At 33.3% G+C, this 25271-nt stretch overlaps 1 protein-coding gene across 1 annotated transcript; it reads right to left on the bottom strand.

Moving 5' to 3' along the window:
- Positions 1-164: 164 nt before the first annotated feature.
- LOC119616108 (acetyl-CoA carboxylase) lies at positions 165-25163 on the bottom strand. The gene is made up of 15 exons (XM_037972298.1): positions 24820-25163; positions 24524-24744; positions 21152-21273; positions 8282-8648; positions 7860-8148; positions 4687-7792; positions 4000-4621; positions 3616-3918; positions 3378-3548; positions 2621-3314; positions 2367-2560; positions 1892-2302; positions 1486-1833; positions 1218-1352; positions 165-1141 (listed from the first exon to the last, which is right to left on the bottom strand). The coding sequence occupies exons 1-15, from the start codon at positions 24908-24910 to the stop codon at positions 1004-1006; spliced, it is 7212 nt and encodes a 2403-aa protein (XP_037828226.1). The 5' UTR covers positions 24911-25163; the 3' UTR covers positions 165-1003.
- Between the last annotated feature and the right edge of the window lie 108 nt (positions 25164-25271).

Raw genomic sequence — 25271 nt, 5'->3', positions numbered from 1 at the left:
ATATTTTTGTTTACAAGTTCCTATTTTTGATGAAAAATTTATATTTTTGATTGAAACCACATTTTTCCAAATTTTTTTTACAATATATTTCTATATTCTTCATATATTTTTTTATTTTTACAAAATTTATATTTTTTATACCTGAAAATATAAGATTTTTTTTATAAATTTTATCTTTTTTTTTGTTTGTTTAATATTACAGCTTAGCTTTCTACAATAAACTGTTATGTATAGACTAATGGAAAGTATTTTATACTCAATTGTACAACATATATATAATTATAAGGTAAATCATTTAAAAAAGATTCGATAGCGAAAACAAATGATAATATAAATTTAACTAAAGAAATTATTATATAATTAAAATTAAAAAAAATAATGTGCGTAAAATGTATTTAACCAACACCGACGATTTTAAACCAAAATAATATCGTCTTAATGTTTTTTTCTTTCTTTTTTTTCTTTTGATTTTCTTTTAAAGCATCTCAGAGTTCAGTTTAGCTTTCTTTACAAAATTCATTTAAATTCTAAAAGTGAGGAAAGGGGGGAAGGGTAAAAAGAAATAACAAATGCTTAGTAAAAAATTAATAATAATTATAAAAAATATCTTAAATATATATAATATAATCAAGAAAATTAGATTATAACAACAATTGAATGGTTCTACAAGAAATTTGTATTATTTAAAGTCATTTATATAGTTTGGTAAATTGATTGGTTGGTGGGTGGTGGTTCGATTGTTTGATGTAGTGTGTTTATGAGTCGTCATGCTTTTGGTTTGTTTTTTTAGAACGTAGGTTAAATATTTTTGTGTTAAAAAAAAATATTAACTACATAATAACAAAGTTAAAAAAAAAATAGTTAACAAAAACATAATTGTATTGGATAGAGAGGAGTGTAGAGAGTGTAATTAAATCTAATAATTATGATAATGATGATAGGAAAATAAAGGAGGTGTAGCTGTGGTTGTGGCGGATGATGATGATGACGACGACGAACTATATCATCCTTGATTATTTGAATTGCCAGCCTCTTCATTTAACTGTAATTGGGCCAAAGTACGTACGACAACACCACGATTCACAGGTGTTAGATTTTGACAAAGACCCACCACAGCATCCAAAGTAACATCGGGACAAACCTTGAAAGTGAATAGAAAAGTTAAGAATGATTATTGTTTTTATTGAAATTGACAGAATTTAAGCTGGAAAACTTACTTCTAGCATTTTTGTTATGCTGGATATAATGGCATCCTTGCGTACAGCATTAATGTTACGGGAGACAGTGGAATCGGGTTTATTTTGTTCCAAATACCAGTGTACCATATCCTCGTTCTTATCCCACATGTAGGACTGAAAATAGTTAATAAGAAAAATAAAGACATTAATAAAGGGATAATTTCACAAAATTGTAAAGAAAAAACACTCAGAAAAACTTAAATTATTGCAAAAAAACAAAAAATTTCATCAAAATACTAATACACACCTCTGTTGCACCCTTATCTTCGACCAACCAACGTCTCAACATTTCCTTAGCTTGACCCACCGACAAATTATCTTGTGCCTTAACAATCTTCTTAATGAAAGAGTCCTCTAGCAAGAGACGACGTAGACGCCAGTATAACCAAGCTCTCGATTCACGCCAGGGTACAATTTCACTAATACAATCCTTTTCTAACATACGTTCGGGTGTGTCATGCAAATCAGCAAAGTGTACAGCCACTGTGTGATAGACATGCACCAAAGCAGCAATACGTTCTTTGATTTTCTCATCAAATTGACCAGCCTTAGCCTTATCACCAGCTGCCAAAGCTTCATCCATTTGTTTTTTCAACTGAAATCGAAATTTTTATAAATTTTGAAAAGTTTTTCCAAAAATAAAAAAAACCTACCTCTATTGTAGTGGCATCTAAACGATGTATGGTCTTGACTAGATCCTTTTCTTTGTATTTAATTTCAACTATACCCTCAGGTTCCAAAACACCAGCTCTGGCTTCGGGATCAGCATAGGATTCCATATAGCGGGGATTAATTAGAGAATCTAAGACAGCCCAGGCACCACCACGCAACTCAGCATTGGGTGGTAAATAGATTAAAACTGGTTTTTTGTATTCACGTAAACCATCTACAATATAGGCACCAAATTTAACAATTTGTTCGTACATATCCTTCATGCCACCGGAGAAACCACGCCAGTTGGCGAATATCATCAAGGGCAATTCTTCGCGACCAAAATCTTTAATAGCTTGGGCAGTTTTGTAAGAAGAATCGGGATACCACACCTGACCAGCTTGTTGCAAAGTCTAAGGGCAAGACATCAAGTTTAAAAAAAGGAAACTATTTGTTTTAAATTCATTATAAATTTACCTTGGCTTCAGAATCTAAATTGGCAGGATCGGCAGGCATTTCAACTTCTACGGTACGTGTTTCTACGGCTATAACACCCACTGGTATACCACCCAAACGAGCACGTCCTGTAACCACAGTCTTAGCCCAGGGAGCCATAATTTCACTCCAGGAATCACGATCGAAGAAACCATTCTCCCAATCACTGGCATTGGCTAAAAGAAAACAAAATTATTATAATCCTTTAAATTTCACATTTTGTCAACAAAACTTACCAGGATTTATTCTACCAGCTAACATCCAACGTGGATCATAAGGAGCTTTGGTAGGCATAAAATCAATAGGTCTATCAATACGATCACTGGGATCAACAATGGGCAAATCACAACCAATATAGGCGGGTATATAAGACAACCAATCTAAAATGGTGTAAACACCATCTAAATCTAAAGCCTCTGTCTTATGCGAAACACCATTGTTGTACATAATCTGTACACCACCTAATTGGTTATTTGAAGCGTACACCTTACGGCCCAACAACTTATTAAGGGCAGCATAACCGGTCAAAATGATGTGTGAGTTGTCGATTTGTATGACACGTTGACCCAAACGCACCAAATAAGAACCAATACCAATGGTACGACAAGTAACCATAGAGATGGTAACAATTTCATCATAAGCCTGTGATGTTTCACCAGCTATGAGACCGGCATAGCGTAAATTCTCTACGCCCAAGCCCTCGTCTTTGCCAATGATGTCGGTAATTTTATATCTAGGTTCTCCCTCATCTTCGATGAGAATGGCACGCACCGAATTAAGATTGGCCACTTTGCTGTAATCTTCGGTAGTCAGGTACAAGTATTTGAAACCCTTGTCGGGTTCTTCGGGATCTTCCCATGCCACCTTGAACATGGCTTTGACTTCTTCAGCCAAACCAATGCGGGCACCACTGTTAACGGAAATGTAAATCTATCGAACAAAAACAGAAACATCAGTTTATATAATTTAATACACACAACAATAAATACTTACTCTTGGTACTTTTCTAGCTCTAGCCAATTGTGAGGCCTTGTGGAATACTATATCTTCCTGTATACCAAATGAACCAATGAAGTAAGTCAAATCGTTGGCTATAACAATCATTTCACGGCCCTCAGGATATTCAGGAGTAGCTAAAATAATGCGCCAAGCCACCATGCCACACTAAATGGGAGAAAAATCTAAATTAGCAAACAATTTTTACAGATAGAACCTCCTTAGAAATACTTACAGTATTTTCACCAGGCAAACGTTTCATTTCGACTAAATTATCGCCATCTAAAACAAGTTCTACACATTCCATTAAAATCTTCTCGGGTATGCGCACATCAATAGTTGGACGAGCCATGGAGTATTCTTTCCATAGACGTTCGGTCATTTGACGGAACATATCGGGAATGTCATAGACGTATGTAGTGCCGTTACTTTGGGCCTGGAAGCGTTTCTGTTGCAAGAAATCTTTGGTCATGTAGGGAGTGGAAATTGGTAAGCCGTGAAGAGAACCTTGTTTTTCGCCATAGGCCTTGAATTTGATCTGAAATAACGCAAAAATAACAAATGTTAAAAAACAGCTGTTCTAGTTCACTTCTAAATGTTTTTAAAAACCACAACTCACCACTCCAGTTTCCTTATCGGTATGTTCGGTGTACATAGATATGTCTAGGAAATAGCCCGAATCGTTGGCAATACACAAACGTACAGTTTGTGTAGGAGCTTGAGGATTTTGTCTAATCAACATTTTCAATTCAGCTTGCAAGACACGTAACTTCCACAATCTGGGGCCATAACGCATGATCATTTTCGTCACAGACTCTTCAATCTTAGCTGGATCCATAATAACAGTGGGTACAAAGTTCAAGAAAATGTGATTACAATCGGTACGTTTGGCGAAGGGATGAGAGAAAGCGACTTCCAATTCATCCATGGCTTCTAGCAAAACACGTTCTCCCTCATTTTGTAGATATTCAAAGGAAGCTTCTTTCGTAATCAAATCCGAATGGCGAATAATGGAGCGTATGAAGAAACGGAAATCGGTGACTTCTTGACCCTTGGATACCTTGGCTCTGCCCAAGTATAAATGCATTTTTTGATTGGCAGTTGGCAATGCCTCGAGATCATAGGTTTTCATGCGGTTCAATTCCAGTTGGAAGGCACAGGCCGGTTCTAAATGACGATAGATGCGATCCTCTTCAAAATCGTCACGGGCACGATAGGTGAAGAATTTGGGGAATTGGCGTCTGTTAGAACAAAAACAACATTGTTAAATATTAAAATATTTAATTACTTTAAAAAATAAACTTACTTTTTCAAGGCGGCAAAAGTTATACGTCTAATTCTTCTTTGGAACAATTCATCGCGATGTTGTTTACAATAGCTGCCAAATATTTGGGCCATTTGTACATCATCCATTTCACCGGTCTCACGTACAGCCACACTGATTATGTGTATGGGTTCTGTGGATTTAGCCTCCTCAGCGGCATTTGCACGACTAATGGGGTCCGAGAGCGAAACATTAATGGAGGTACTTAAGCGTCCATCACTCATGGAGTCGGCCGCCTCTACAGCCTCTAAAACTTTAGCACTAACCATAGCGGGAGAGGCTAAATCTTCCAACAGATCCAAAATTTCATCTGAATACATGTCAAAGTGTTCGAAGGAATCAAAAGCAGCCATGCAACCGGTACGTAGATAGGAAGTACCCAAGTTATCGGCACCGTTCTCAACACCCTCAGAAGCCATGCGCAAGAAAAGTCTGTTGGGATGGGCAGTGGGTAACAAGAATTGGAAGTGTACTAATGGCAAACCTCCCGAGAGTTCCAAGTGTTGTAGGCAAGTCAATTCATAGGAGGTATATGCTCTTCTCACATACACTTCAAGGGCAGCATTACAAACAGCACGATTGGAGTGATAGAAGAAATCGTGCAAAATATCAAAGATGGAGGTTTCCGATAGAATCAAACGTTGTAGATTTTCGGGATGGAAATCATGACCATACATATCAACAGCAGACAAGAAAATGGACTCCATTTGGTTATGTCTCAATTCATAGGCGGGTTGATGGGCAGCAATCAACACTTGTCTAGATCTCAAGGCAACACGAGAATGTTCGGCACGGTTGAGGGAAGTCAATTCACTTAGAGTATTGGCCAATTCATCGGTAAGACCAGGTTCGTTGGCCCACAAATGATCGATGAGTAAAGTAACCAATAGATTCTTTTTGGCCACTTGGGAATGGGAGAAAATGGTATTTACCACTGTTTGCATATCATCCTTGTTGCGTTCTCTAACCAAACCCACACATTTATCATAATGACCATGTTGGAATTGACACTCTACATCGTAGTATTGTCTCAACAACTCGTGCACAGCAGCCTTCATGCGTCCTCTAATGCCATTACGATATCTTTGCACTAGCTGTACAATAGCCTGTGTGGTCAGGAAGAAATTGTCACGATCGGCACGTTTTTGTAAAGTGGCAGCATGAGAATCAATAACACTGGCGATTTGTTGCGAGGGGAATTGCGCCAAGACACTGGTAATATTGCGCTCATACAGAGTCATAAGTTTGCGTATTTTCTTTTCCACCGAGATGGGTATGCGGCCAGAAATCGAGGCAATAACTTCTTGCAATTCAAGCAGAGGCAAAGAGGGATCTCTTAAACTTTGCATGAACTTCTCAATAACATCTCTCAAACGCTGGGCGTTGTAGGGTTCAGGCAGACAATAACCAGCCAAGGTGTTCTCCAAAATGGACTTGTAAGTGTTATGCACACGATTAAGTTTTTCTGGTAGGGGAGGATTTTCAGGTTGAAGGAATTGTCCTTTGTAAGGTTGAGCCTTAGTAACCAAAGAGGGATCATCAAGTTCCAAGTGACCCAATAAGGAACCAGCATCTAACACAGCGCCGGGTCTTTTTACAAATGTAACAATACCTGCTTCCACCGAGGTCAAAGTCATAACCATTTTCATAACCTCAATTTCGGCATAAGCCTGGCCCTTGGTAACATGAGCACCATCTTCAACCAGCAAATTAATCAATTTACCAGCCGAGGGACTTCTTAGCAAAGAAGGATCATTTTCCTTTTCAAACACACACGTTTGATTGCCAATCACAATACGATAACGATCCACCTCCTCTTTCATGTAGGTGGTATAGGAGGCACCGTCAAATGACAACAACATGCCACCGTCCGATAAACGATGAACCTCGACTTCCTTAAATGAATTATTCATTAAAAGGAAATAGGTATTGGCACCACTTTTAGCTGCTTGAACTTTATATCGCATACCGCCATTGATCAACTCCACATCAATGACATTGGTCAGAGCATTAGCAGCTTGGATTTGACCCTTTTCCAAAGATGTCTGGAAATTGCTAAAGGCCTCACTGATTTGACGATCGGCTATATGTAAGGCACCGCACATAACACCCAACAAAATATCTGGTTTCTCGGATTGTACTCTTTCGGCAATTAAAGCATCCAACCAGGCAGTATCAATGCTATTGTCCAAGAATCTGTTTGTCTCCAATAAGGTAATCAAATATTCGACTGTGGTACGGAAATCACCTCTAATTGAAAGTTCTTTCAAGGCAATTACCAGGTTTTCTCTAGCCTGTTGACGATTTTCACCCCAAGAGAAACAATGACCAAATTGCGAATCGGCAAATTCGTGAAGACCACCCGAAGCGGCTACACTGAAATAACCCCAAACATTTTTACTGGAACGGAAGTTAAGTTCCTGCACAGTACCCGAACTGGGTTTGAAACCTTCATCGGGATTTTCGGAAGTAATACGGGCAGCAATAACGTGACCGGAGGGACGAGGCTTATTGGGAGGATTTTCAAAATCAATGATGGAAGTACCCCAAGGGTTTTCACCATACAATAGACGAATATCTTTCAAACGATATAAGGGAATACCCATACCAATTTGCAATTGACAGGCGGGCAAATTGACATCAGCCACCATTTCTGTACAAGGATGCTCTACTTGAAGACGTGGATTCAATTCAAGGAAGAAATATTTGCCTTCAGCATCATACAAGTATTCCACGGTACCAGCACTCACATAACCCACCATTTTGGCCAAACGTACAGCAGCCTTTTCCATATCCTCGAATACCTCGGGTTGGGCAACAATGGCGGGTGCTTCTTCAATAATTTTCTGATGACGACGCTGGATAGAACAATCACGACCAAACAAACTGATAGCATTACCATACATATCAGCCAACAATTGTACTTCCAAATGGCGGGCACCACGAGCCAATTTCATAACGAAAATTGGAGAACCGGGTATTTCAGCTTGTACTTGACGGAAAGCAGCAGGGAATTCTTCAGCAGTATCGACACGACGAATACCTTTACCACCACCACCTTCAGAGGCTTTGATCATGACGGGGAAGCCTTTAAGGGAAATTTTGAAAGAAATTAGCATTGAACTTAAGAGACAATTTGGTTGTTGATAACTCACCAATCTTGTTAACAGCTGCCAAACCTTCTTCAACATTACTAACACAGCCACGATTGAAGAGATCGCTGGATATTTTAATTTTCTTGCCATTGTATGCGGCCTTCAATTCAGAACCAGACCAGGGCAGAGTGGGAATATCAGCAGTTTGAGCCACAATGGAAGAGGCGACTTTGTCACCCAAAGCCCACATAGCTCTTTCAGGAGGACCCAAAAATACCAAATTTTCCTTATGCAACAACTCAGGTAATTTGGGATTTTCCGAAGCATGACCCCAACCAGCCCAGACAGCCTAAGGTAAATAATAACAAAAAGAGGGGGAATAAATTAGCAATTGAACAATATCATACGATGTTAATATTAAATGTAATTAAAATAAACAATTTAAAAACAAAAGGTAAACAAACAAACAAATAATTGTTTACCTGCACTTGAGTACGTAGAGCAATGTCAACAATAAGTTCTACATTGGCATAGTTATTGTTATTTGAACCACCGGGAACAGGGACGTAATGATCAGCCATTTTAATATATTCAGCATTAGCCTTAAGATCCTCTGGTGTGACCATAACAACAAAACGTACAGCACGTTCATTTTTGAACATTTCATAGGACCAACGTCTCACCGAACGCATACACTTAACGGCCGCAATACCATTGTTGGCAATCAGTACACGATTAATCACCCGAGTACCGCCGAATTTCTTAACAAACTCCTCAGTGGTGGCAATGTGAAAGTCACGATCTTGATAACGGTCTTGTCCCAGACCAGTACCACGAGACATACTGGGTCTTTAAGAGAAAATATCAAACATAATTATATATAAGTTTTTGTTATTACTAATAGGAATACATTAAACATTCAATTTTAACAATTTAGTTTTTTTTTTTTTTTGGTGATTGATGTAATGACAAATACATGACTAAGCGGTTTTTTGAAACAAAATTTGTATAACAACAATAAACAGGTTTTTTGCGTTAAACACTACTTGAGAGAGCGGTACTTGACAAAGTTCTTACTGTTGTTCTGTGGGTCAAAGTCTATAAGTATAATTAAAAATTGTTTAAAAAAGTTCATACATAATTAAAATTGTGAGAATTATTTATATATTTTTTCTACTTGCTGAATTTTAAAATATGTTTTGTATTGTTTTTAGTTGTACTTAAGTAATTAAGGTGGGATTTGGAGATGTTTCGGGCATGTTTTTTTTTTTTTTCATTTTAATTCAAAATTATCAGATTTTTATCATAAATTTATGCTTTTGTTCATGATGTTATTAAGTTTCTACAAATAATGTTAATGACCTGCAAACAATTTAGAGTTCTAGATCTCACTAGCAGAGTCGATATTTTGTGCTTATCCAAGGGAAATAATAGCGTTTCTAAGCGGAAAAAAAAAAAAAAATTCTCGGAATAACAATTTACAAGGGTTTCTAAGCGGGAAAAATTACCCAAAAACTCCAATCTATCTATCTATCTATCTATCTATCTATCTATCTATCTATCTATCTATCTATCTCTCTATCTATCTATCTATCTATCTATCTATCTATCTATCTATCTATCTATCTATATATCTATCTATCTATCTATCTATCTATCTATCTATCTATCTATCTATCTATCTATCTATCTATCTATCTATCTATCTATCTATCTATCTATCTATATATCTATCTATCTATCTATCTATCTATCTATCTATCTATCTATCTATCTATCTATCTATCTATCTATCTATCTATCTATCTATCTCTCTATCTATCTATCTATCTATCTATCTATCTATCTATCTATCTATCTATCTATCTATCTATCTATCTATCTATCTATCTATCTATCTATCTATCTGTCAATTTACATTATGAAATTATAATAAAACCCCTTTTGTTAAAGCATTAGTAAACGTTATTTAAAAGATTATTTTCTAAATAAACACATGCATACAAACTTTTATAAAACGTCAAGAGGAGGATGTATAATATACCTTTCCTTAAGATAATTCGGCTTAATAACAAAACAAGAACGTTTTGAATAAAAGCCGGTACGACTATCTCGTATTGTGGCATATTGTGGTATATCGCTTTGTAGTAGATTTTTGGTGACATGACGAGCATATGTCGTTGACAATTTCGAACGGAAAAAGCTTACCTTAAGAGTATAGAAAAATATTATGGTAAAGTATTAAAAAATAACTTTTTTAATACTCACGGCACATTGCATTAAAAATTATAAAATATTTTTATTTAAAAAATTACTACAAAAAAATATTAAGGTTTCACTTTGAAAAACAAAAGAAGAAAAATCTTGTGTAATTTAGTTTTTGTCGTTTTTATTTTCGTTTATTTCGTTTTTCCGATAATAGCATCAAACACACGTTCTATTCAATTTGTAGTTACTTTTTACTTAAATTACAATTATGTAGGTTCTCTATTTTTCTATTTTTCTATACTTTTCATCAGCTGTTTAATAATCCCGAAAGGTTTTATTTAAAAATAAACAAAATTTAGAAATAAAAATCTTTATTATATTTAATCAGAAAAATGTTTTATCGTTATTTTATTTTTTTTTTTTTTGTGATATTCTTAGGTTGGCGGTGTATAAACACACAAATTGCCAGGTTATCACACAACACGTAACTTAACAAGTACGCGAATATAACAATCCAAAATATAACAAAAACTGTGGTGAAATTTATGATTCACCACCAAATGTAGTCAAATACACTTCCACAGAATACATCTGTAAGCGTGAAAGGTTGTGAGCATAAAATAAAAATAATAAAGAAAATTTTGAAAATTACAAAAGAGGAGTCATTTTACACTCCTTTATAAACTTAATCAATCCATAAAAGTCCTCTTTATTATAGGACTTTAATAAGTCAAATAAACAAGAATATTTATCAAAAATAGTGTGTTTTCCTCTAAAATCATTATATTTAGAACAAAGAAAAATTAAATGGTTGGCATCCTCAATAACATTGCAGGTACCACACAAACCAGTATCCTCAACCCCTATCATATTCAAAAATTTTCTGTCATAAGCATGACCTGATAATAAACGGTTCAAAATCTTAATCTCACCAGGATCCAGTGAGAAACCTCGATACCAGGGTTTAAGCGGTACAGATGGGTTCAACGAGAAAAAGAAACCCCCCTTACTCTGAGATATTTCAGAATAAGAGACATTCCACTCTCTCACCAATTCATTATAAATTAGTCTTTCAGTCCAATCTGTCGTGTGATCAACCCTAACAGGGGCTCCATTTTCGACGGCCAGTTTCGCCAGTTCATCCGCCCTCTCATTAAAAGAAATCCCAACATGACTGGGAACCCAGACCAAATGAATAGACCTTATATCCGAATTGTTAATTATCTGAATAATCTCAGAAACCAAACAATTCTGCCATCGATTATTCAAAATAGATAAAAGAGCATTTTTGCTATCAGTAAAAATAACGATCTGCTCAGACTTGTCGAAAACAGAGGCCAATAAAGCCTCACGTATAGCAACAAGCTCAGCAGAGAGAGAAGACAATCTCACATCACTCCTAAAGATTAAAAAGCGATCAATAGATGCCAGAAAAACAGCAAAACCCGAAGCACATTCTGATATTGACGCATCAGTGGCCATAATAGAGTAACCCGAAAACTCATATTCCCAATATAACCTCTCATAGTACGCACGAATGGATGACAAAGGGTAAGTACTTTGCTTCTTGCCAAAGGGATGATCAATCCTAAAAGTGACCTTTTCGGACACCAATGACTTACTGCACTTACCCACCTTGTCAAGGAGATCACCAAACTTGGAAAAAACAAATGAATAGCTATTCTTTAAATGCCTATTGTCAGAGATGAGTTCAAAAAGTGACGGATTGAAAATTGAAATACGCAAAAGTTCCTTCACAGTCAGAAAAATGGCTCTTAAATCGTTTGGAAGTTCACAAGCTAGTGCATAAATTACATGAACTGGCGTGGATGGAGTCAAACCAAGACATCTTCTCAGGGTAGCATTCTGAAAAGACTGAATTTTCCCATTAATGTACTGTGGAGAATGAGCCGTGGTCGTCCTGGCATACTCAATTTTGCTCCTAATAAAACTTTTATAAAAATTAACAGCAATATCCGGTCTAAGTCCACCCCTCACACCACCTAGACACTTAAGTAACCTTACAGCTGAAGAACAGTTGTCCAATACAGCATCATAGTGTTCCTTAACAGAAAGGCTATTCATTATCCTCCTACCGAGAAACTTAAGAGAAGAAACCTGGACAATACGCTGACCATTGACAGATATGTCAACAACCTTGCGACCACCCTTAGCAAAATACATTACATTTGTCTTGCGAATGTTAAAAGTGAAATTAAGTGATGAACAAATATCAGCAAAATCAGAAATCTTCCTCGATAAGTTGTCAACAGCGTCATCAAAAGATGAATCAAAGGAAATAATGAAAAAGTCATCAGCAAACTGATATACCAGGGTATTCTCATCTTCAATGCTATGTAGAGATGAAGAATATAAATTAAACAAAATGGGTGAAAGACAACTTCCCTGTGGGAGACCATTAAAGACCCTAACTGAGCTATTGCCTAGACATAAATTCCTATTAGATAAAAAACAAATAATCCAGTCAACCATGTCAAGAGGAAGACCATAGTCAATCAGAATACGTCTTAGAATTTTGACATTGACACAATCATACGCAGCCGTAATATCCATTGTAGCAGCAATAATTCTGAATCCTTGTGCCTTTAACATTGAAATCCTGAAAAGAATCTCATTTATACAAATTGGAGCTGAATGATTTCTTCTGTATGCAAAAGTACGAGAAGGAAGTAATGACCTTTCCTCTACAACCGTCGTCAAACGATCCTTCACAATGAGATTAATGGTCTTCATGAACACTGAAATTAGGGCTATAGGCCGAAAATTTGTATAAAGAGACAGATCCTTATCCCTTTTGGGGATAGGCACAATCCGAATGTCTCTCCACGATGGTCTGATGATACCATTACAAAAGAAGCTATTGAATGCAACAAGCAAAGAGTCACGAGAATATGAGGATAAAGATCTTAACATTTCATACGTGACACGATCACAGCCACCCGCTGAATTGGCCTTTCTGCCATCAAGCACAGAATCGAGTTCAGATCTAGTCAAGGGGGTGAAAGGACCAATATGCATCCTGGAAAACTCACAAAGTGTGTTATCCGGAACATGATCCCTCAAATGCTCCAGAAAGGGCAGATTGTTACCATCATCCCATAAGGAAGTCCGGGAACTGGCTGAGTTCTTCACATTGTTAACAAATTTCCAAGCACTCCTGGTGTTCGGCTGTAAGTTCAATTCCTCTAATCTCCTACGGAAAGACTCAGATTTGGCTCTCCTGACAGCATCCTTCCAATTAAGGAAAGCTAAGGAGGCTTCCTCCAAGTTAGCAGGAGTGGGATATTTTGAAGCCTTTTTCCTAGCCGCGACTTGCAAACGAAACAATACAGACATATTCGAATTCCACCAAGATTTGGGTGAAAATGATTCTGATGTCCTGACCGTAGCAGAAGATATACGGGACCTGAAGGTATTCTCAATGTCATCAAAATCTGGAGATAAGTAAGTGGAATTCAAGTCCGAAAGGAGTCTTCGTTTCGATAGGAAAGAGACAGGTCGTGGAGATGAGGAATCAATATCCATTATTATAGGATAATGGTGGCTGCCGCCCAACCATACTGGATCAGTTTTCCATGAAATTGTAAAATTACAATTAGAAAAACTAAGATCCAGAACTGTACCCCTCGTTGACTGAAGATTAGGAAGAAAGGTCGGAGAACCGTCATTGAGACACATAAAAGACGAGGACGACAAAATGTCATACAAAAGATTGCCCCTGGGAGAGTCATGGTAGTCACCCCAGTGTGTAGATCGAGCATTAAAATCCCCTGCAATTATAACATTATCAAAACTAGCTACAAAATTAAACAACCTACTTAACTCAGAACGACAAGTATCAATAGGGATGCTACCATAACGATTGGGTGGTAGATAGACAGAAACAAGAATCAGGTTATTTTTGAGATTCAAAGTTCTAAGAATCAGAATATCCAAATCTGTGTTAAAAGAAATTCTAGAGACACGTATTCCTTTCCTGACCGCTATGGCACATCCACCATAACCATCAGACCTGGTCTTACAAAAAATATTAAAGTTCAAAATATTATTAGATGAATTACAATCATCTACATTAAAAATCTCAGACAAAATACAAATATCAATAGAATGTTTATCAATAAAGTACTCGATCGAACCTTTATTGGTAGCTAAACTTTGTACATTGTGCTGTAAGATCCTCATTGTGTTGCAGTAAGAGGCCGACTGGACGAGGAAATAATTTCCCTGTCCATGTCCAATAAAGCAACATTTATCTTACCCTTGAAATCGTCAAGTACTCTAATAAAAGAGGCTTCCCTCTTTTCAGCAAAATAATCTCTCATGACCTTTGTCATCTCCGTGACAAGCTTTTCAAACTGAGTAACCCTTTCTATTTTCCTATGAATTATCGGAATGGTAGGGTCCGTGTTAACCGGTTGCAATTGCCTAATAGGTTTATTGAGCTTAGGGGGTGGCCTAGGTTTAACCACCCTGTTAAAGGTCTTCTTCATCACAATTTTACCTACCTCCTTGTCCCTGTCAAGAACTTCCGCACATTTGGAATTCGAAGGAACACCTCCCAAGGGGGGGAAATTTACATCAATTCCATCATAAAGGTCAAAAGAATTGACAGCGTAGCTGTTATATACCTCCTTTCTAGACAAGCGTTTCAGAGTCATTATCTTTAAAATGTCAAATTCCTGAATCCATTTAGGGCATTTTGATCTCTCAGTGGCAATGTGATCCACCGAACCACACAACAAACATCTGGGTTCACCACAACCATCACTACAAGTACCAGGTCGACCACACTTCAAGCACCTCTCCTTAGAGTGGCAACCTCTCTCAGTATGGCCGAGCCTGCCACATTTGTGACATTGACGAAGAGGAGGATAGTACATCGAAACCTCAATCTTGGAATAATCCAATACAATGTAAGTGGGAATCTCATCTGAGTTGAATCCAAGCTTCACAGAAAGCATTGGAATTGTGGACCCATCCTTGTCCGGATCCTTACTTCTAAACCGTTCCACTGAAATCAAGGGAACAGAACACACAACATTTTCCCTAATGTACTCATCAGTATACCAGAAGGGTATACCTCTGATTACCCCATAGGAATAAACAAACGATCTGGGAATGAAAGCCTTATAACCTAATAAGGAAAAGTCATAGGACACAAAAAAATTGGCATCAGCTGCCGAATCAAATTTTATTCTAAACAAAGTTCTCCCAATATGGGAGATAAGAGAAATACCCTTAAAATTAAAAGACCTGATACTCTCATAAAAAAAGAGAGAGTTTCTCAGGCTATCCTTCTTGGCCTTGGATCGGGAGGTGTCACAAAGGACCAAAAACTCCCCAAAATGATTATCAGTATATCGAATGCTGGACTGTTCAATGCCCGCTGACAACTGCGAGCCTCCTGAGGGAGGATCACACGAATGACCACCTGAAATGTCAGGCATAGATAACGTACGTCCGTCGATATTTCCGTCATCAAAAATTATGTTGCCATCCGTAACCGCCAAGACACCTTCACGAGAATACTCACCAGATTTCCCCAGGTTTCCAATTGACAAAGCCTTCTTGACTGTAGTGTTTGCAACACGTTCATCAACAGCCTTCCTCTTCAAAGACAAGGGTTGAAGCACTGATTCCAATCCATTTACCTTAACAAAATCATCAAAGGACCTATTTGGTCCACCAGAGGCTGAAGAAACCTCCTCACACATCCTTTATTACTATCAGAAGACACACTTGATAATATCTAAACCGAGAACTCTTATGGAGTTTTCCACAAATTAATCCAAACGTGGAAATTCAAAAAGCTAGTATATCAAAATGGCGCCGAAAAGCACACGAAAAAAAATTCCCTAGAACACAACCTATCACTTCGAATAACAAAATGGAAGTGAAGTGATTATCGTTATTTTAGTTTTGTTGTTAAATTTTCTTTCGTTTTTTTCATTTATTGGTTAGCGGTGGTGTGACACAATCAAAACAAACAATGAGGAAACAAAGAAATGAGAAATTTTTTAAATGTAAAAGAAAAGGTCTATAATAGAGAGAAAAAGTAGGAGAGTAGGAGAGACAAACTTTGGTGTAGTACTATTATTGTGGAAAGAAATGGTACGTTTTTCCCAATGGATCTTATGAAGAAGTATTTATAAAATGTTTTTCTTATCAGTTAAGGTTATTATAACAGAGTGAAAATTTTGATTATTTAGAAAATTTTAGTTTTTTTTTTTCGAATTTATAATTTAAACACCTAGAAGTATGCAAAGTAATGTTTCAAGTTAAGAACAGCGCAATAATGTTTTAATTGGTTAAAAAAGTTTTGAGTAAAATTTAAAACTTTTATTAAAATTGTAAAGTTAATTGTGAATGATAGATATATAGATAGATAGACAGATAGATAGATAGATAGATAAATAGATAGACAGATAGGTAGATAGATAGATAGATAGATAGATAGATAGATAGATAGATAGATAGATAGATAGATAGATAGATAGATAGATAGATAGATAGATAGATAGATAGATAGATAGATAGATAGATAGATAGATAGATAGATAGATAGATAGATAGATAGATAGATAGATAGATAGATAGATAGATAGATAGATAGATAGATAGATAGATAGATAGATAGATAGATAGATAGATAGATAGATAGATAGATAGATAGATAGATAGATAGATAGATAGATAGATAGATAGATAGATAGATAGATAGATAGATAGATAGATAGATAGATAGATAGATAGATAGATAGATAGATAGATAGATAGATAGATAGATAGATAGATAGATAGATAGATAGATAGATAGATAGATAGATAAATAAATAGATAGACAGATAGGTAGATAGATAGATAGATAGATAGATAGATAGATAGATAGATAGATAGATAGATAGATAGATAGATAGATAGATAGATAGATAGATAGATAGATAGATAGATAGGTAGATAGATAGATAGATAGATAGATAGATAGATAGATAGATAGATAGATAGATAGATAGATAGATAGATAGATAGATAGATGGATGGATAGACAGATAGATTTAAATTTTTTCAAAATTCCACTTTAAACTTAACACTTTTAATAAATAATTTCAAAATTTTCCACCATTTAAAAACTGGTTATTAAAAATGTTTTAAACGCTAATTTAATTTTAATTATAAACAAACTGCAGTGTTCCTTCTGTACAATATTTTTTGCTGACTAAAAAGTACTTTTTTTTAAACAAACAGTACTTTTTTTTAAGGGCTATTATAAAAACAATTTTTAAGCCTAACTGTTAGTACAACTTTCTCTTAATTAAATTTATTAAAAAAGAGGCTGAGTTTTGTTGACAAGAAAAGTTGTTGGGAAAGCAAGATAGTATTAAGTTTTTTTTTTATTGTTCTTGGTAACAATAACAACAACCTTGTTTTCAATTGTGGCCAAAACAAATAAATTTTGTATGTGTATATGTGCAAGTATATTTTTAAACAAAAAACCACTAGCTGCTGTCTATTTAACTAACTGTCTGTTTGTTTAAACCACCGTACGTCATATTTTGCCATAGCTTTTGGTTTTAACCATATTCCAATTACGTGGTAAACGTTATTAATTAATGAAATTGTATATAAATATATGTATAAAACTATTATAATGATAAAAGGTCACTTAATTTAGCTTAAATTATTACTTTAAACTTGGGGTATTTGCTGTATTAACTTGTAGCAATTTTGTTGGATCCATAATTTGATTATTATTTAATGACGTCGTATCTGGAGTTACACTATCACTAGCTGTAGAATTGTTATTAGTATTTCCCGAGCCTTCTGTTTCACCGGTTTCAACAAGTACAAAACGTTTACTGGCACGTCTTTTTAGCATTATTATTAACAGTAGTATGCAAACTACTAAAAACACAAAAAGTAACAGAAACAGTTTAACAATTAATTATTAACAGCACTTTTAGAAATATTAAATAACTTTTTGTTTGTTATATATGTACAATAAAAAAACAACAAATTTTTCTTTAGAAAAATCCAATAACAACAACTAGCTTAACACTAATAATAACTACTATTACAAAATATAAATAACCGTTTTAATTATATAGCTTTTATTTTCTTTATTGGTCAAGTATCGTTAGAAAAGACAACTGAAAATTTTACGTTGTAAAGCCAGCAACGTCGAAAATACTACTAAAGCTTAAATCAAAAAATCAAAATAAGTTAATACGCCGTTGAAAAGGTCTATTCTGTTTATTTTTCAGCGTACTACCAAACAAAATAAACACGTTTATTGTTTGCGCACTGAGAGAAAGTGAGAGATTGTTTATTTAAAAACAATTAAAAAAACCTTTAGAATATTTTTAAAACACTAAACATTCCTTATAGCCAAAAGGTATAATATTTATTTTCAATTTGCTTAACTTTATGTTTCTGTTATATTTTTAAGTTTATGTTGATTTTAAGAGTAATTTTGCGAATCTCTTTTATGTAAATATAAGTCGAAACATGTTTTTTCATTCATATTTTTTTTCATTATTGCGGTTTATTAAATTAAATAATAGTAAACAATAGTGTTGCTTAATGGGGGATATAAAAAAGTACTTATATTGGCGGCACCAAGTTTATTCATCTGAAAATTAAATTAAAATAATTCGATACTTTCACAGAAGCAGCTTCGTAGAGATGCTAATTACTAGTTTTAGAACCATTGAAAATTATACCAAAATACACTTAAACTAGCCGAATAGGAATTTTAGTTCATATTTTATAAGAAAAATTTTAAGAATTTTCTAAGAAAAACTGTAACTGAATTACATTTGAAATGGCTGAATTACAATTTAAATTAACAATTTCCAGAAATATAATAAAAATCTTAAGAAAAGTCTAGCTGAATTACAATTTTAGTTGACAAATTATAAAAATTAAGTATAAATATTAAAATTAATAAAAAAAGCATAGCTGAATTGCATTTGAAGCAGCTGAATTGTAATTTTAGTTGACAATTTTTAAAAATAATGTAATAATATTAAGATTACTTACAAAAAAGTGTAGCTGAATTAAATTTAAACTAGCTAAATTACATTTTTAGTCTCTATTATATAGGAATAATGTATAATTTTTGCTGAATAGCTTTTAAAATATCTAAATAGAAATTTTATTTTATATTTTATAAGAATATTGTAGAAGTCTTAAGAATTTATTTGGAAAAATCTAGCTGAATTGCATTTAAACCTGATGAATAGTAATTTTAGTTCATATTTTATATGAACTAAGTTTTTTAAGTTTTTAAAATTTTCAAAAACTTAAAGATTTTCTAACAAAAAGTCTGGCTGAATTACAATTTTATAAAAAAATAAAGTAAAAATATGAATGTTATTTAAGAAAAACTCTAGCTGAATTGCACTTAAACCTGATGAATTGTAATTATAGTTTATAATTTATAAGAAAAGTCTAGCTGAATTATATTTATAATAAAGAATTTACAATTTTAGTTGACAATCTTTAAAAATTATGTTAAAAACTTACAATTACTTAAGAACAAGTCTAGCTGAATTACATTTAGATCAGCTGAATTGTAATTCAAGTTTTTCAAAGAAAATGTAATTGTTGTTTTAATTTATATTTTATAAGAATATTGCAAAAGTCTTAGGACTTTGCAAGAAAAAGTCTAGCTGAATTGCTTTTCAACCAGCTGAATATTAATTTTAGTTTATATTTTATAAGAAAATTATAAAAATTTTCTAAAAATAGCCTTGCTGAATTAAATTTATAGTAGCTGAATTACAATTTTAGTGGGTAAGGTAAAGAAATAAAGTAAAAACATCATAATCATGAAATAAAAATCTTAAGATTACTGAAAAAATTTAGCTGGATTAGATTTAAAGTAGCTGAATTGTAATTTCATTTCATAATTTACAAGAATATTGCAAAAATCTTAAAAATTTATAAGAAAATGTCTAGCTGAATTGCTACTAAAGTAGCTGAATTGATAAAATCTTTCGATTTTTAAGAAAAAGTCTTGCTGAATTGTATTTTTAGTGCATATTTTACATGAATAAATAGAAATTTCAAAATTTTTTAAGAAGAAATCTAGCTCAATTGCCACTTTAGTTCATATTTTGCTTGAATAACTTTAGTTTTTTTTTATTTGACGCTTATTTTAGGAACTATTGTCGATTGTTGGTTTTTTTTTTCAAACAAAATAAAATTTTTTAAGAAATATTAAATTCAACTTTTTTAATGTGTTTTTTTAAGAATTCGAATTCAAAACTATGGTCAAGAAAGTTATCGTCTTTAATTTGATTCTTCTCTCTAATATGATTCCACTTATAATTTCTTATTAAAATAAATGAATTTATCACATTTTATAAAACCGATCTTACCTATTAAAAAGTTTTAAAAAGGAAAACTTATTATCCTCCTCTGCTTTCATATTAAAAATATATATAAAGAAATAAATGTTCCTTACAAAATAACTTTTCAAAGTTTAAAAAACAACTAAATTAGAAAACAATAAATTAATTTATTAAATTAATTGTGAAAAGTTATACAAAAGTTTTCACTTAAAAATTATCATAACAAACCCTTAAAATTTTTAATCAAACTCTACTCAAGTAGCGTATAAATAAAAATCTTTTGTAATTTAAAAAGTTTGCCTAAAAGTACTTAACTTTTTTCCCCCCATTAACAAGTTTGTATCCAACTAAATTCATTGCTACAACATGCCCCCAATATACCCACCAGATTTACCACAGTTGGTATGTGTAAATATTGTGCCCACATGCTTACATACATATGTACATGTATGTATATAAAATTGTTTATATTGTATAAATCGTACGATATTTTTGACGTATAGTAGATGTTTTCTAAAATGTTTTTGTTATTATTGTGAGAGAACGATACTATATACTTATAAGAATGTTTGGTTTTATTTACAATGAAGCATACTACACATGGTGGTTTTTAATTGATGACGTAGTCATGTATATGGCGGCATGTTTATTTATTTTTTATTTTCTTTAATATCACCTGTTTGCTAAGATCGCAGTAGTTGTGGTGTTTAGATGGAGAATGTTTATCAATTGTTTATAAATAGTATTTGTTTGTGTTTATAAACTTACCGTAAACGTTTTCTTCTTTCAGCTATGTCACCATTGGGACGCGGTTCATTTTCTATTTTTTGGGGGAAGTTATCGGTAGATTCGGCTGCCTCCAAGCCATTAATAACATCTTCATCACCGACCTAAAATTAGAATAAAGAAACATTTTTAAACTAATTTTAAACATTTTTAAAATCCGTTTATGGCAAAAAAATAGGCCAAAAATGTAGTTTAACTTAATATTACAACAAATTTATTAAATTATTTTAGTTTCTTAAAAAAATTATGCAGTATGACTTTATTTCTTTAATAAGTTTTGTCTTTTTTGTATAAATTTGTCTTTATTGATACTTAAACCTAGCTCTCTGGTGGAGCCGAAAAAAAATTTCTTAAACAAGCCTCCCTGTAATATAGTAATATTTTTTTGTTGAAATTACTGTTTATTATGCATATTTAGGAGTTTTTAAGTAATATTCCTGTATTAAACCCATAGCCTTAATAAAACATATATCTTCATAAACAGATTTCAGATATTACTAAGAATATAATAGACTGCTATGTATTACTTAGTAGGGAGAACTAATCAAAAATTTGTTTTGATTAAAAAACTAAAATACTAGTTTTATATTGAGTGATTTATAGAAATAATTTGTTATTGTTTAACTATTAGTTATTATTGGGATTAATTATATCATGTTTTTAATTGAATTTTGTTTAAATAACATGCAGTGTAGTAAGTATTGTTTTAGTTACAAATATAAAGGACACGATTAAATAGTTTAAACCTCAACAAAGTAAGCGTTAGATTTTACTTCAATTAAACTTCCTATCACCTCAAATACATCAGCCACAAGGTGAAACAAACGAAACAAGTCATGAGGATTCTTTGACACCTCTTGAACTATTGATAAATTTCAATATTTTATTTACGATATTCCCAGTGAGGTTACCAAACGGCCCGAAATAATGCCCTCCGAAATGAAAGGTGCAAAGGTTTTCATTGTAGATCATCATTAAGGGGAGACCGAGTTGAAGTCTGTTAGAAATTACGTAACATCTAATACAAAAGGGTTCTATCATAACTTTCGCCTAAGAGATCGATCGTACATTGATAGACTATTCCCAGGTATACAAGATTTGCCATAGAAGTGTTTTCTAAGCTAATACTGCAAAATAATATGTCTGTCTCTAAAATCATGACGAAACTTTTCATGATGATTGTTAGAAAACAGTTTCTAAGAGAAAGATTTTCTAGGTTCTGCAAAGCAACCCGAAGAGTAAAGGTTTATTACGAAAACTCAGAAAACTTTAGATCTAATCACGATATCTATAGATGCAAGATCCGACCAAGGGCTATTAAGAGTTTTCTTGACTGGTACCTTAGACGAAAGTTCTTACGACACCTCAGTTATAGAAATCTAATAAGAATACCACTGATTTCTTTTCTATAAGAAAATTTTTCTCACTAAGTGATGGACAACATTACCTCAAGCTGTGAGACATTTAGTAACGTGTTGAAGCCCTGAATATGAATTATTAAAACAACATTCCTTCCATAAGATTGTTTTTTTCCTCTAAGAGACGATAATGATGCCTAAATATTTCATACTCATGATGATAGTGTATCATTATCTGAAGTAGGGAACGTGATGTCAGCTTTACACAATTGAAAATCTTGTCTTAAAAAGAAATACCATTAAAATTACTTCCTACTAAGAATATACATATGATTTCTGTAAGAGTTGTTCAAAAGCCATGACCATGAACCATTAAAAGAATATTACTCCCATTAACAAATCAGTTTTAAGTCAAATTCATTGACACCCTATTTCTAAGATTGTTTGTTTTTTCGACCAAGAGATAATGTTGAGAAAAATTTCATACTCATGATGATAGAGAATAAATATCATTATCTCAAGTTGGAAATAGTATATTTTACTTAATTTTGCTTCATGGCAAGTTCTTTCTTTGTGGTTTTTCTTGAAACAACATTGAAATTACTTCGGCTGAAGTCCAGTAAAGCCATGACTACAATGCTTTTAAAGGCCTTTCTTAGCTCTTTAAAATAGTACATTATACTTCTTTAACATTATAATGACTTCTGCAGAAGTCCTTTAAAAAACTACAAGCATGGCTTTTAAAAAGAACAATCCTGTAAAGTAAACTCTGCGCTAAATGCACTGCTACGAAAGATCTTTTTTAACACTTTCAAATAGTAAATACTACTTCCTTTTGCTCTTTAGTAAATTCTTTATTTCTTCTTCCTTTAAAGATCCAGTTTAAAACAAAAACCAATTGCAATTAAAAAGGTTAGATAGAAATTAGATCTTTTACATGTTGTTGTAGTAACAGTTCGATTGTGATTTAAGTTTAGAAGTATTAGTCGAGGTAATCTGAGGTTCCTTATAAAAAACCCAAGTAGTTTGTGGGGGCTAAGACCCGCAATTTCCCCGATCTCGCCATGGAATCAATTTCACAACCATTTCAACCTCAGATTCTGTATTCAAGGACAGTGGCAAATTATGTTCTCAATCGTCTCTAGTTCCTCAGCATCTTCGTATATCCTGTAATAGTCCGGATATGCGAAACAGTCCCACTTACTAACAAAGGACCTAATTAAGTAATTCACCGTTAAGATCCCTGTCAGTATCCTTAGACTGCGCCTATACAGTTCAGTTTCATGGTATTGTTGGCCATAAGGCAATCCATTATACTATTCCAGGACTAGACTTTACAGTGCCCACTCAGTGACAATCGTTCCGGAGCAAAGATCTAATTGTCCTGGGAACGAGATATTTGACATAATTGTAAACTTATAAAACTTCTTTCTTAATAACACCTTTCTTAGTCCCAACTATTTAAGACGTAATATTAAACTTTCAAAATTCTACATAATATATAACGACCATTAAATAATCTCAACATCTTCAATTAGCTAAAATCTCTTCAATAACATTAAGTATAATTTATACTAAACCTGATAACCTATCTGACCAATAAAACACACTAAAATTTCAGTCACGCGTTCTGCAAATGCCTAATAGGAAAAGAACTGCTGGTCATAGTTGAAATTATCAACAAAAAAAGAAAAACCGAAAGCAAGCAAAAATTTTAATTGTTTTTATAATAACACTACATAAACATGAATTTATAATATAAAAAAAAACTAAAGCATAGATTAAGTATTCAAGATCTTTAGTAAAGTAAAAAAAGCAAACACAAAGTTAGCAAGAATTTTAAAAAAATTTACTTGTTAACTGTTGCGCCAAAAAATCCGGCAAAATCAAAATCTTGCTAACCTTGTTAATAGGGTAAAATTTAAGAATGAACAAAATTAACTTTATATTACTAAAGATCAAGAAAACCACTTTGGAGCATGAATAATAAACTTACCAAAAAACTTGGTCTATCGTTGTTAGTATTACTCATATTGTTGTTGTTGTTAATATTATTATTATTAGTCGCTGCAAGATCCTGCTCTGATTCAGAACAATTCTTTAAATTATCACAAATTGTCTGTGATTCCTTAATGCTATCACTGGAAAATTGTACTCTTTTTATGCTTTTCGTAGAAGAGCTTCTGCTGTTGTTTTTGTCACAATCTAGTGGTTTCTCTAAAATGTAGAAAAAGAAAAGACAATTAAATTAATTATTATTTTATAATTAATTAGTTATAACTTAAAAAGTACCCGGTTTTAAAGGCGGTTGATAGCGTGTCCTTAAAAAAGCCAATAAAATTATAATAAAAGTGATGGAGACTAGTAAAGTAGTTATTAGCATCGGTGATATTTATTAAGTGCAAGTTAGGGTTTAATAATTGTTTATTGTTATTATTTAATTATTTTTCGATTTCAAAGGCAAATCAATGTTGTTTTATTTATGGATGTTTACACGTCATTTATGTTAAAAATGCGTCTGGGGTGTTAGAGCGGTAATAGTATATAGTTGTGAGTCGTGTGTTGTTCTATAATAGGCAATAGTTTAGATTTATAATTCACTTGTTAGCGTTTATTTAAAAGTTTTCAATTCTATTTAAGTTTTTTTTTTGTATTTAGAGATAAGCATGGTCACCTGATGGGATGAGCTATAAAAAAAGCAAAAACAGATTAATTCATTTAAAGTTTTATATATTTAATGATAA

The sequence above is a fragment of the Lucilia sericata genome, unplaced genomic scaffold (assembly GCF_015586225.1).
Source record: "Lucilia sericata isolate MDLA Ls3-8-SP2 unplaced genomic scaffold, ASM1558622v1 Contig000058F_arrow, whole genome shotgun sequence".
Taxonomy (NCBI): Eukaryota; Metazoa; Arthropoda; class Insecta; order Diptera; family Calliphoridae; genus Lucilia; species Lucilia sericata.
Note: the sequence above shows the minus strand (reverse complement) of the source record. Positions and strands in the feature narration are given on the sequence as shown.

Coding starts and splice junctions, on each gene's coding strand:
- LOC119616108 (XM_037972298.1), bottom strand. CDS start 24,910: ATGCTAATAACTACTTTACTAGTCTCCATCACTTTTATTATAATTTTA. Junction 3,315..3,377: donor GAGCTAGAAAAGTACCAAGA/GTAAGTATTTAT, acceptor TTTGTTCGATAG/ATTTACATTTCCGTTAACAG. Junction 1,834..1,891: donor TAGATGCCACTACAATAGAG/GTAGGTTTTTTT, acceptor TTTCGATTTCAG/TTGAAAAAACAAATGGATGA.